Source organism: Colossoma macropomum, unplaced genomic scaffold (genome assembly GCF_904425465.1).
Source record: "Colossoma macropomum unplaced genomic scaffold, Colossoma_macropomum, whole genome shotgun sequence".
NCBI classification, from domain to species: domain Eukaryota; kingdom Metazoa; phylum Chordata; class Actinopteri; order Characiformes; family Serrasalmidae; genus Colossoma; species Colossoma macropomum.
In genome coordinates, this window is record NW_023494784.1 from 7542556 (window position 1) to 7556440 (window position 13885).

At 39.9% G+C, this 13885-nt stretch overlaps 1 protein-coding gene across 1 annotated transcript in view; it reads right to left on the bottom strand.

The window, feature by feature from the left end:
* The window catches only part of dip2a (disco-interacting protein 2 homolog A), a 214836-nt gene that overhangs the window by 14261 nt on the left and 186690 nt on the right, over positions 1-13885 (bottom strand). The window contains exons 15-29 of the mRNA XM_036577004.1: positions 13740-13833; positions 13246-13365; positions 12118-12232; positions 11597-11736; positions 11229-11365; positions 10402-10482; positions 9979-10106; positions 9241-9355; positions 7837-8038; positions 6893-7002; positions 4318-4398; positions 2665-2788; positions 1415-1536; positions 873-984; positions 133-242 (exon numbers count right to left, since the gene is read on the bottom strand). Coding sequence (XP_036432897.1) covers positions 133-242; positions 873-984; positions 1415-1536; positions 2665-2788; positions 4318-4398; positions 6893-7002; positions 7837-8038; positions 9241-9355; positions 9979-10106; positions 10402-10482; positions 11229-11365; positions 11597-11736; positions 12118-12232; positions 13246-13365; positions 13740-13833 — 1791 coding nt within the window. The remainder of the gene's footprint in view (positions 1-132; positions 243-872; positions 985-1414; positions 1537-2664; positions 2789-4317; positions 4399-6892; positions 7003-7836; positions 8039-9240; positions 9356-9978; positions 10107-10401; positions 10483-11228; positions 11366-11596; positions 11737-12117; positions 12233-13245; positions 13366-13739; positions 13834-13885) is intronic.

Sequence of the window (13885 nt, forward strand, 5' to 3'; positions counted from 1 at the left end):
CTGATGCTGTTAGATCCTCTCTTCTCCAGTAACACTGTGATGTCTCAGCGCTGTTGTTCCATTTATTATGAATGTAAAAAAACAGATCTAACAAAGCTGAACATTCCTGCCTAATGAGTCCATATCCGATACCTTCACCCCAGCGAGGATGCCCGTGGTGGACACACTGAAGTCCAGGTAGGCGAGCATCTCTGGAGTGGGTGGTTTGTAGATCTGTGGAAGCTTCTTCCTGGGCAGATCATCTAAAATTAAAGAAAGGAGATTAAATTACAAGATGGTGATAGTTAGTTGGGGCATGGTAGTTAGATTGAGAGTGTGGTAGTTAGATTGAGAGTGTGGTAGTTAGATTGAAAATGTGGTAGTTAGTTGGGAGTTTGGTAGTTAGATTGGGAGTGTGGTAGTTAGATTGAGAATGTGGTAGTTAGTTGGGAATTTGGTAGATAGATTGGGAGTTTGGTAGTTAGATTGAGAATGTGGTAGTTAGATTGGGGGTGTGGTAGTTAGATGGAGAGTGTGGTAGTTAGATTGGGGATTTGGTAGTTAGATTGGGAGTGTGGTAGTTAGATTGGGAGTTCGGTAGTTAGATTGGGAGTGTGGTAGTTAGATTGAGAGTGTGGTAGTTAGATTGAAAATGTGGTAGTTAGTTGGGAGTGTAGTGGTTAGATTGGGGATTTGGTAGTTAGATTGGGAGTATGGTAGTTAGATTGAGAGTGTGGTAGTTAGATTGGGAGTGTGGTAGTTAGATTGGGAGTGTGGCAGTTAGATTGAGAGTGTGGCAGTTAGTTGGGAGTTTGGTAGTTAGATTGAGAGTGTGGTAATTAGCTGGTAGTTAGGTGGTAGTTAGTTGGGTGTATGTATTTAAGTCTCTGTACCTGTGTCTAGTACCATCGGCCATGTTTTCACATCCACGGCTGCTGCTGCCTCTTTGGATCTCAGGAGCTTCATTATTGCTTGTGTGGTCAGAATACAGACCGACTTACTGACCTACAAAACACACACATACATGACAACACAGACTTAATGACCAACAAAACAGCTACACTCACCTCACAGCACAGTTCACAGTAAACACAGAGGGCCTGAGTCTCTGCGCTGGTTTCAGACACAAAACAGGCGCATTCTGACTGTGTGACGTGCAGAACTGGACCACAAGCCCGAGTGCCCAGTGCACAGGCATATGCTTTTGAGGATGGACCTCACTGAAAATTAGCGGATATATCAGAATTGTGGCTGATTACATATTCCACATGTTTTCCTGAAGTGCAGCTATCAGCAGCTGGTTTTGTGTGTATTATCTTTTATAATTAGTCATTTATACTGACAAGTTAATTGAGATCATGATCAGAAATATTTATTTATTGCCTATATTTATTTATTTTAACTTCTAATGATATCACTTTTCAGATGAGTTTACCTCAACAATCATTTTGACAGTGGGCAGCGTTGTGGCCAGGTTCTGAGGGTGGGGGGGTCTGACCGTGACTGGAACACAGCCCGCATACAGACAGCCGTAGAACGTAGCAATCAGATCAATACCTGCAACCCAGAAAGACACAGAAATATATAAAATATCTGCAAAATATATGCATAAATATGACTTTTATAGTTTCAAATTTAATGTAAGTTAATGTTGATTATTTTCCTAGTAATTCTGGATGATTTTTATTGGCGCATTCTTTTAATGCATTTTACAAGATCAATGAAAAATTGTGTGTAAAGTGCAGATTTTCAGTCCACACTACATTTGTGTTTGTAAGTAGGAGAGGAAATATTTTATTATGATTTGAATTTGATAAAAAGTTATTGTGTGCAAAGTCTTGTTTTGTGTATTTTTATTGTTTATATATATATTTTTAATATATGTTTTGACATTAAAACAACCAAAAAAATAAGAAGACCAGACTCAAATCTATCCATACAGAATGTAAATCAAATGTAAATGTAATTAATTACGTAACTATGTAATTATTTCATTAAAGATAAACATGTATGTCATGTAAATCAACTACGATGACAATTCTGTGTTAATGTACCAAGTTATAAAAAACCATTAACTGTTGGTGAAATCATTTTTGACAGTTATGTTGCTTGGTAACCACAGCCTACTGTTAATGAGCTACACTGCTTTGTGGAAGAATTGTTTAGTGCAATTGTTATAATTAAAGAAAAAATATTTCTTAAACAGTCATGTATTTTATCTTACTGTACACTGTGTTTTGTCACTGTTTTATAGGAGCGGTGAGCCACTCGCGGCAGGCTACAGTCATTTACTGTGTAACTGGTTAAATCACTGTAACGTTCGGCCTCCAGTTACTGTAAATTACACCTGCAGTTTTACTGCTGTAATTAAACCTACACAGTATTGCAGTATGAGCTTCTGAGTTGAAGGGATTTTCTGTTTAATTTGTGGATCTTTGAGTCATCGGCCACTTTTATCCTTTTGAAGTCTCTCTAGTCTTTAATTCATCAATTATTTTTCTTATGTAACATTTTATCCCTCATGTTTTATATATGAACATGTCATTTTAATAACTGTAAAGCACATTGTATTCTTCTTCTTCTTCTCATCATCATCATTACTATTATTATTATTATTATTATTAGTAGTAGTAGTATTAGTAGTAGTAGTGTTATATTGTTCTAAGACTCTTATATTGTTCTTACCTGGTGGGTAGACGAGTGCTACGTGATCTCCTGTGTTGAGTCTGCCTCTCTCCATTAGAGCCACAGCCACCCGCTCTGCACGCTTATGGAGCTGCACACAGGACGCAGTGCTGGCCACAGTACCCTACAACACACACACACACACACACACACACACACACACACACGTCACACGTCACACGTGTCACTAAGATACAACCAAGTTTAGCTCTAGCTGAGCTCTGAGCTCTGACGCAACTCAGAAAAGATCTAATGCTCTTGTTAAAAAGTGAACTAATGTAAAAATCTCCCACTATTTTCTCCCCCATCTTCCATCAGCACTTACTTCAGCGTGTAGTTTGACACATGATGTAATGCGTCACAGCACATTAACAACGTGATTGGCTGCCGCCCGGCAAAGCTCCCTTCTCATTTGCATAAAGGCTAAACTTTTCTCCACAGAAATTAAGGACAGATAGAACGAAAATCCCCCCACTTTGCTGTAAAGACTGGATCAAAAGAAAATCCTCCAACAGATCAACTAATACTAATGACGGCAGCCACAATCGATAATATCTTCACTGAATAATCTACATTTATATTCTATATTTTGATAAGTAACCGAGTTGTTAAAAACAATAAAAATGGACTTAAAACAAACCATGCAGAGGCTTTGAAAGATTCTAAAAAAGCTTAGTGGAAAATGACACAATTAGCATTTAAAAGACTTCATAATCATGTAGACTTCTAATGGTCTCTCTCTCTCTACACACACACATCTGTTGTCCTTTACATCTCTGACTAAACTACACTGAAAGGCGTTGTGTAAATGAAGGACTGAAGGATTGTGTAAATTTCCTGATGAATGGACCAAAAGAAATGGCACAAAATTAAAAGAAGTCTGGTTCCATTGACTTACATTAAAAGTAAAGTAGGTTTTTTCCTTCTCCTGTAAAGTTACCATTTTGGAGATAGGAGGTTTTGATCCGACAACAGCGATCAACTTTTTTTATATATATAAACTCTAAAGTTCTTACGGTAAGAAAGACCAATTGGATAATTCAAAATATACAAATTGCCAAGTAATCACATTTTTTTTAAATCCTTGGTGTGTTGGTGGAGAGCTGGACAATATGACAATATTTATTGTTATTGTGATACATTATGTTGCAATATGTCACAAAACACTTTTTTGAGCACATCGTGGATATCATTATTTATTAAATCGCATGTTTGACAACAAAGAGAGCATAAATACTTCTGTTTAACTGGATTTAGTGCTGTGTGCGACGTGTGAAGCACAAATAACTGTATTTATAGTTTCTGAGAGAATTTTTTCAAATGTGGCTCTACTTTGTCTGTTCTAAATTTTCAGATTTTTTCAGAAATATGATATCATGAATCTTAAAAACTTCTTGAAATGTTGTGATATTATATTTTCACCACATCACACAGCTCCAGTGTGGTGTAGCTGCCTGGGCAGGGAATTGAACCCAGTCTGTCTTGTAGAGGGCAGATGACACCCACTGCAAAATGGCAATAACAATGTATTTGAGTTCTCCTGACAACCGTAAAAATACTGAGCTACTCGCCGTGTGACTCGGACGTAACAGACAGTGACACGTTCATTCAGCTAACACAGCCTTTAGTCACGTATTCTGGGTGCTACTGTACCTTAGCGTTGAGCAGCAGGAAGAGAGGGTGATCAGGCGTGGCCTGCGCTCTCCACTGAAGAACGTCCTGCATGTACAGAAACTGTAGGAACACACAACACTTACAGTTAGCATGTTAGCATGCTTACATTCAAACAGATTGAAGCTGCTTATCTTAAACTTCACAGATGGAGATGAAGTGATACGGTGTTAGAGAGTGATGTAAGTGATCTGTGGTAAAGCAGGTGATGCTGAGCCATACAGAGTTGGTGGATAGTTATTATAGGGTGAAATAAGAGGTGACACCAGCCATGTTGACATGCAGCCTGATAATCCGTTAATAATCCGACTAATAGCTCAATCGGAATAGAATACGTCTATGAATACACATCAGTCAGAAGAGATTAAACCAATTGAGGCCATTTGGAATACAATTTCTATCCGATTGAACGAGGTGGGTAATCCTGTAAATAATCGGTTAAATAGAAGAATAATATCCGTGTAAACGCCTGTATCTGATTACAGTCCTGTTTAAGTCCGTTCTGATCATGTTCGTCGTGTCATAGTGAAAGTTACCGTTCAACATGGCGGAGCAGAAACTGGTCTGCAGAGGAGACGAAGTTCATGCTCTGATCTTTAAAAGACGGCGGTGGGACGGACGTCCAGTTTATGAGTCTCAGAACACGACGTCTTCCTCTCGGCCTTCTTTAATAAGGACATGTGAAGGACGTTTTCCTGAGTCTGACATCATTTTAAAGCTATTAAAAACACAAGCGCTGCTCACTGCTGCTCGTCTCACTCTGACTGGACTCACGTGATGCTTGTTGTCATGGTAACGTCTTCAATATGTGGTTCTCTACGCATGCATGTAATTTTGGATCAGATTACTTGTAGTGAGCAGGTAAACGGAGATTTTCCATCAGATTGTTGAGTAGAGTGAGAATAAACACCTCAGTCTTAATCTATAATTGGAATGTATTCAATCAAATCTTTGCATGTAAACACAGACACTGAGTGACTGGTGGCAACATGAAGTGATGAAGAACGTTCTGGAGATTTTAACAGTCAAACTGTCATCACGGTTATGTTCGAATTACAAGCCTCGTTGCTCAAATCCGATTTTTTACTCAGATCAGTAACGTCACGTGAATGAATCACGTTCATCATCAGCACAAACTAACGAGCAGAACGAGCTTCGCTGAGAAGATAATTAACTCTGATCAGCTCTCAGCTTCATTATTAGAGCGAGACGAAGGAGAAAAAGGTGAGATGAGCTGCTTTTCCACCATTTAGAGGCTTAACTTCAGTTCGGCGCTGCTGCCATGGTAACGCTGAATGATGGTCACGCGCAGCGGAAAAAAAGCAAATGAATTCCAATCTGAGCGTCACATTAAGGTCGCATGGTCACAAATCGGATATGTATCTGATCTAGGACTACATATGAAAGTGGCTCAGGTCGGATTTGAAAAGATCAGATTTGTGTCCACACAGCTCTGAAAACATCAGATCTGAGTCACATTAGGGTTAAATATCAGATTTGTGCCACTTCAACCTGGTAATGTGAACGTAGCCTATTTGTCTTAAGCTCGCGACTGCAATGCCAGCTGGGGCTCCTAACCTGTTTCTGTAAGTTGTACAAAAAGTTCTGTGCTGTTAAAATAGTAAATACGCCTCATTCAAAGGTGTATGTTTATCAATATATTTGCATATATGGATATTTGATCTTTATGTTGGCAATACAGATAGATTAAGGTGATATAACCTAACAGTAATATTTAACAACAATAAGGTCTAAAGCAATGGAATGATAAACAAAAAGAGAGAGAAGAGGAATTTGCTGCAGAAGAAAGACACTCATCACCAGCTTGGCTAGTGCTGCCCCCTATAGGTGCTCTTTGTAATTGTGGATGAGTCTCTACATTGACTTGGAGAAGCTTTTTCCCAGTAATGCTGTTGTGCCTGATACATTTGTACCAGTGTCACACATACTGGCATGTCAGGGTCACTGCTTTGCTTAGAACGAACCACCAACCAAATAATATCTGGTCGATGGTGGTCGTGTGGTGGTCCTCTGGTGGTCCTTTATCACTGACAGGATAGGGTAGAGGGGGATGATAACTGTAAACCTACAAAGGACACCTGTATGATAGGTGTTTCTGAAAAACTGGCCAATACATTTAGCTATAAGGCACAGAATAAACTGCTAAATTAGTGTAAAAAATTATTCATAATAAATTATTGAGCACTTTTCATACACAAAGCAGCCAAAAGTGCTTCACAATCGAGGAATAAAGGAATGAAGGGCCATTTATCCATCACCCATCCCACCATCCATGTATTCTGCTAGCTACAGTGTAGCTAGCTATTCATTTAGGTACCTTGTCATTTGGCTACAAGGTACCTAATAAACTGCTAACTCGATGTATAATAACAATAATAATATTTATTGAGCACTTTTCATGCACAAAGCAGCTCAAATGCTCTACAATCGCAATGCAGGGTGATAGGGGTGAAAAAGTGTGAGACAGGGTGAGTTTGTGCTTTACCTTCCTGAGCTCTCCACAGCTGGCGGGAGTGAAATGAGTATGAGCATGTACCTTACGTGCCTGATCATTATCCTCCAGCTGAGCGACGTCTCTCCCACACGCCTGAGCAATTCGCTTCCCCGCCACCAGGTTCCCCACGATCATGGAGGCAGGCCCCACCTCTGGGAGAGAGAGGCAGGTGTGTTAATGGAGAGAAAACGTTCAAGCACAGCAGTATATGGAACTATCTCTAACTAGAAGAAGACAAGTTTGTACACCGTAAACTTGTGTGAGATATTGTTCTGTAAACTTTTGGTGTGTTAAATCACACTACAATCACGCTTAAACCACAAAGGGAAGTCACTAAATCAGCCGAAAACACAAAGATAAATCACTAAATCAGCCGAAAACACAAAGATAAATCACTAAATCATCCTAAAACACAAAGATAAATCACTAAATCAAGATAAAGCACAAAGATAAATCACTAAATCAATCTAAAACACAAAGATAAATCACTAAATCACCCGAAAACACAAATAGTAATACCTAAATTTGTCTAAAACACAGATAAATCACTAAATCAACCTAAAACACAAAGAAAAAACAGTCAATCTGTCTAAAACACAAATATACATAACTAAATCAACCTAAAACACAAAGATAAATCACTAAATCAACCTACAACACAAAGATAAAACACTAAATCAACCTAAAACACAAAGATAAAACACTAAATCAAACTAAAACACTAATACTAATAGCTACACTGGGCTAAAACACAAAGATAATTTACTAAATACCCCTAAAACTCAAATCTTAATAGCTAAATTAGTCTAAAACACAAAGTCAGTTCACTAAATAAACCTAAAACACAAAGATAAATCAGCCTAAAACTCAATCAAACGTACAGTGGATCAGGTCGTCTGCTAGCAGCATTAATTTAAACCTTCCATGTTTTTATTTCATACAGATATAGAATATTTTCTCGTTGGGATACTCAGTGCAGGGAGTACCTGGCTGTTTCTGGCGAGGTTTGGGCAGGTTGGTGACGCAGGTGTGAGGGCACATGAGCACGTTGCAGGGGTGCAGCGCCCCCTCCAGGAAGCGCTGTTTGGTTTCAGAGATGTGGATCCCCCCCAGAGGAGCTTTGGGGAGAGTGTTAGCAGGAACTAAAGCCAGGCAGTAAACTCCCACCTGATGGATGCTGTCTATAGCCTGGAGGAGAGACAGAGCAGAGGCTCATTGACAAACTACAGCAGGACATACAGCAGAGCAGGAGTTTGCATGTGTATATACGCGTATGTGTGCATATAGGCCACCTCACTTCAACATGCTCTAAATTTTGTTCTAAGTTTTCTTTGTCATTTTCCAATACCTTAGCATTTTGAAGCCTATGCAGGTTTATTTAAGCAACAGAACGCTAGAGGGAGTGTGTTATCGCAAAATAACATCATGATGATGTTACTGGTGATAACACACTCCTCGATTGTTCTGCTTTAATACAACAGTTAAATAAATAAAGTAATAAATTAATAAACTGGGCCGTGAACGCGGCGTTTAATATGCTTTAATGTTCGCAGTTCCTTCACCAAATTATAGTTCCTTAACGAGCAGCTTGTTGCTACGTCAGAGTAACGAGCTCCACCCACTCGCTGCACAGCCGGCAGTTCGTTCTCCAGATCCTTACACTAAATTCCCAAACTGTCATCACCACTGAGCAGCTTTTCAGTCGGCAGCTGAGACAGAAGAACCTAAACAACCTGGAATCAGCCAGAAATGAACCCAACACCATTTACCAAACGTGTAGTCTGATCTTCAGAGTCTGACCAAATCAGACTGAGCCATAAAACTGACGCAATACCAAGTTTAGCTCAGTTTTGTCAGTTTTTGCCAGATCAGTATTAATGTTGTTTTGTTCCAGCCAGTCTGTAAAGCATCTTACAGCCCATTTAGTTTGGCGAATGGTGTTGGGTTCATTTCTGGCTGATTCCAGGTTGTTAAGCTGTTCTTCTGTCACAGCTGCCGACTGAAAAGCTGCTCAGTGGTGACGACGGTTTGGGAATTTAGTGTCGTCTCATCTTCAGAGTCTGACCAAATCGGCTGGAGGTCAAATGTGATCTTAAGTGTCCATTTTCTGTTTGTGGCAAAGTAAGAAGTAAAAACGTTCAAATGTCTTAATAACAGCACGGTTAGAACGCTTCTCGACCAATCAGCTTGCGTGGCCAGAACTAACTGTTGTATAACTATAGATATATCACATTAGTGACAGTAATAGTGACAGTAACTGCTTTGTGAATAAAGCCAAACGCCACACATTCCTAAGGTACTGTCAGCCCTTGCTGCGACATCTGAAAAGCACTGAAATCTCTTTTGTGTTTAAACCACTTTGGGGCCAAAAAAGTTTCAGTATGTAGTACCTGCAATACTCGGCTCATCCACTGGAAGCTGTCCTCCTCCGAAGCGTCAGGCCGCTGCTCCGCCACCACCACAATCCGCTCATCATGGAGCACGCACACGGAGAACACTGCAATCCTGGAACACACAAATCTATCACTATTCCGCTTCTTTCCTTCCCTTCTTTCTAATTCAAGTTTCTGGACACAGAAACACTGACCTGTTACTATAATTCCCCATAATGGGGGACATTCAGTTAAGTGAGATGAAGAAAGAAGCAAAGAAAATTATTTTAGAGGCCTAATGGACCTGGAATCCATTCATCCATGTATATATTCATCACTCTATTCATCCATCCATCCATCCCTCCCTCCATCAATCCCTCCACTCATCCCACTGTCCATTTTTTCTGCCATCCATTAATCCATCCCCTATCCATCTATTCCTTCCTCTGTTCATCCATCCAGCCCTCCATTCATCCCTCATTCTATTCATCCCCCCATCCATCCACCCACCTACTGTTTAGCAGACAGAAGACTCTGTAAAAGGTATAAGACTCAAGTAGCTTTTGTGTGCATTGAAATAGAAGAAACCCACACCAGCAGGTTCTCACAAAGGCTGGTTCCCACACCTAGAACAAGCCTTTTTATGGTGAAAAATCACTGACATTGCTGTTTATTCCAAGGCTAAAGATGAAGACTTTATGGGATGCAGTGTGTAAGAAACAAATCAGCATTTACGGCAGTGGCTGTATCCCTCACCTTCCTCTGTACACAAACTTCATTGGCTCCACTGCCAGCGCCGTGGCAACCACATCATCAGCGTTGTGTCTCCGTCCACTGACCACCATCAGTCCGTCCATCTTCCCCACCACAAACAGCAGGTTGTCCTGGAAATGACACAACAACATGGCAAAAGAACAGATTACTGAACCACACAGCAGTGACCTGAAGATAAAGTCATTAAGCTGGTCAGATTATATCCAAACACATTTACACAGATTTCCCCTGACCACATATATAGTCAACAAGCCAAGATACGAAACATAAGGACACAATGCAGCCTGAATTTATCTTGGCTGATCGACTACATTTGAGGTAAATTTGATATTTAACAAAACAACTCAAAGGGGACATTCAGCTTTACGTTTACAGAAAAAAATCGAACAGCTGGTGTGAACTGACCGGCCCGATGAAGCCCAGCAGAGATGAGCGAGTGAAGGGTCGGTCGCTGACTGGAGAGCCAGACGCCGTCACTGGGATTGTCTACAAAGAGGAGAAAGAGGCCACGTCACACACCGTCACACACTGACGGCACACGTTCTACACGCTGTACTCGCTTTCATTTTTCACACACACACTGGTTACTGGAGAAAAGAGCCACAAGCATTTTTATTTATTTATTTATTTTTATTTATATATTTTTTCCCCACCATCAACACCTCCACTCCATCTGTTGGATCAAAATGACTCAAATGTCCCCTCTCAGATAGTAAACACACACTGTTCAAAAGCAGAGAATCGCTGTTATTCTGTAGAATATTCAGTACTTTTAAACAGTGATTCTGTACTTTTAAAAAGTGATTCTGCATTTCTGAACAGTCAGTACTTTTGAACAGTAATACAGTACCTTTAAACAATGATTCAGTACTTGGAACAGTGATTCTGTACTTTGGAACAGTGATTCTGTACTTTGGAACAGTGATTCTGTACTTTTGAACAGCGATTCAGTACTTTTAAACAGTCATTGAGTACTTTTGAACAGTAATTCAGTACTTTTGTAAAGTGATTCAGTACTTTTGAACAGCGATTCAGTACTTTTGAACAGCAATTCAGTACTTTTAAACAGTCATTCAGTACCTTTAAACAGTGATTCAGTACTTTTGTAAAGTGATTCAGAACTTTTGAACAATGATTCAGTACTTTTAAACAGTAATTCAGTACTTTTGAACAGCGATTCAGTACTTTTAAACAGTGATTCTGTATTTTTGTGTAAATCCCTCTTGTTTCACCTCAAACACGTTTTTGGTCATTCCCGGCAGGCCGTAGTAGGAGACGCCCGTGGTGCAGGAGCTCACACAGATTTCTCCCACCTCATCAGTCCGACACAGGTACGGGGTGCCCTCCGGACGCACCACACACACCAACGCTGCACAGACACACAACATCGTACCACTGTCACAAGAGTGTTATTATATTTCAAAAAATCTTCAGTACCTCAGCCTTTAGAATCACAGTTATTGTAGCTGATGAAAAAGGCATGTTTACATTTTCTCACTGAAACTAACAGAGATATTTTATTACTAACTTACTGCCTCCCCATCCTATTCAATTATTTGTGTATTTAGTTAAAGTAAAAGTACCAAAATAACAGACTGACCTCCAGGCATGACCTGTCCTACGTCCTGCAGTGTGAGCACTGAGAGTTTCTCCTCTGTGTCCACTCTGATCACTCCGTAACTCAGACTGCTCATGGACAGCACTGCTTTACCCGGAGGAGGAACACCCATCTCTGGAGGCCTGAACACGCACACACAGACACACAAACAAACCACACACTGACATGTATGTTAAAGTCTACAGACCCTCATGCAAAAAAAAGTCTGTTCTACAGTTTCTCATTAGGCTGAATGAATAACCGACTCTAAATGCAGGTATTGTGATATAAACTGAGTCTGTTCTACAGTTTCTCATTAGGCTGAATGAATAACCGACTCTAAATGTAGGTATTGTGATATAAACTGAGTCTGTTCTACAGTTTCTCATTAGGCTGAATGAATAACCGACTCTAAATGTAGGTATTGTGATATAAACCGAGTCTGTTCTACAGTTTCTCATTAGGCTGAATGGGATTTTCTCCAAGCGTTCTGTAAAGCTCGTCTAACAGTAGCGTGCGTTTACCTGCGGATGGCGACGGTCAGGGCCTCGGCTGAACTGGCACAGGGGCAGATGACTTCTGGCCTCAAACCTCGCGCCTGAAACACATTCAGGAAGGCATCGCAGGAGGAGATCGACCCTATACACACACACACACACACACACACACACACACACACACACACACACACACACACACTTCATACTTCAGAATGGCAATCTTAGGTATACAGCATGGTGCAAAATTTTAGGCACCTGATCGTTAAATTACATTTTAAAAAGCCATTTGTCTGTGCAAATTTAATAAAAAATTTATGAAAACAGTGATTACAAACTTTTAAACACTATTATATAGTTTTTTTTTTATGGGCATCTAAAAGAGACAGTAGATGATGCATATTTAGCTAGAGCTGGTACAAATGTAAATGTAAATGTGTGTGTATATGAAAATTACAGATTATATTACATTATTATGTTATTATTATTATATATTATATATCTATTATATATCATTATATATCATTGCTGCCCCCAAAAAACTATACCTTTTTTTGCAATTCTTAGTTTTCTACATCATTTGAGCTCTTCTGTTCTTTACATCGTATGACAATTTCATGATGAATGGACCAATAGAAACGCTCCAAAACTGCTTAGAGTAAGACCTCTTTACACTAACTTACATTAACAGTTTAGAATGCTTTTGCCCTCTACTGTAAACGTCTGGAGACACTTTTCTGTCTTAGGACAGTGACAATTGTATTGATATTATATTATAATGTTTATGCTCAATTTTTGGCTGAAACAATTTTTAAAAATAGTTCCTCCAGTTACATCATTTGTGCGCTTATTAAAACATTTAAAATAACTTCTTAAATTATTCAAAATTATTTTCAAAAGAATTACTAACATTTTTAGGTCAAATGAAACTGAATCATGGTGAAGTTTGAGATTTCATGATGCACTGAATCATGTCCTAAAAAAACATTATCAAATCATTATTTACACCTCTGCAGTGTGTGTGAGTGAGTGTGTGTGTGTGTGTGAGTGAGTGAGTGTGTGTGTGTGTGCGTGAGTGTGTGAGTGTGTGTGTGTGTGTGTGAGTGAGTGTGTGTGTGTGTGTGTGTGTGAGTGAGTGTGTGTGTGTGTACTCACAGGGATTGGCTCCATCAGCCACTATCAGCATGCGTAATGAGCTGAGGCTGATGTCCCTCTGATCTTTCTGAGACAGTAGAGACCAGTGCATGTCTCTGGACTTCACCACAGCAACGCGGGCTGAACAATAACAACACCACAACAACATTACTCCAGTAAAACACACTGTGTACGAAAGTTTTGAGATAAAATGTTGTTTGAGATAAAATGTCTATATTTGTGTTGTAGTCATGGCGACCCCTGGTTCCCATCACCACCGTAGAGAAATCTAAGTCTCTACAATCAACCATTTCACACCAAACCACTCTGTTTACATCTCACACACTGAGTTATGCAGAACTGAAGAAATCTGTGGAATTTCCTTCTAGATTAGTGCACTGTCCCAGCATTCAGCTGTGAGTTAGCAATCAAGCTAGGAGAGCTGCTGAAGAAACATCAACACTATTAGCACTATTAGCATTTACTCCACAGGCCACGAAGCACCCATGTCTCACCTTTGTAGCTGTGAACCTTCTGTATCCAGGACAGCGGGTTGACCTTCATCAGTGAGTACGGGATGCTGATCACATGCATCCGGTTCATCACACTCTGAAACCATATGCCCATGGTTAGTGTTGTCATGGTCACCATCACACGGGTT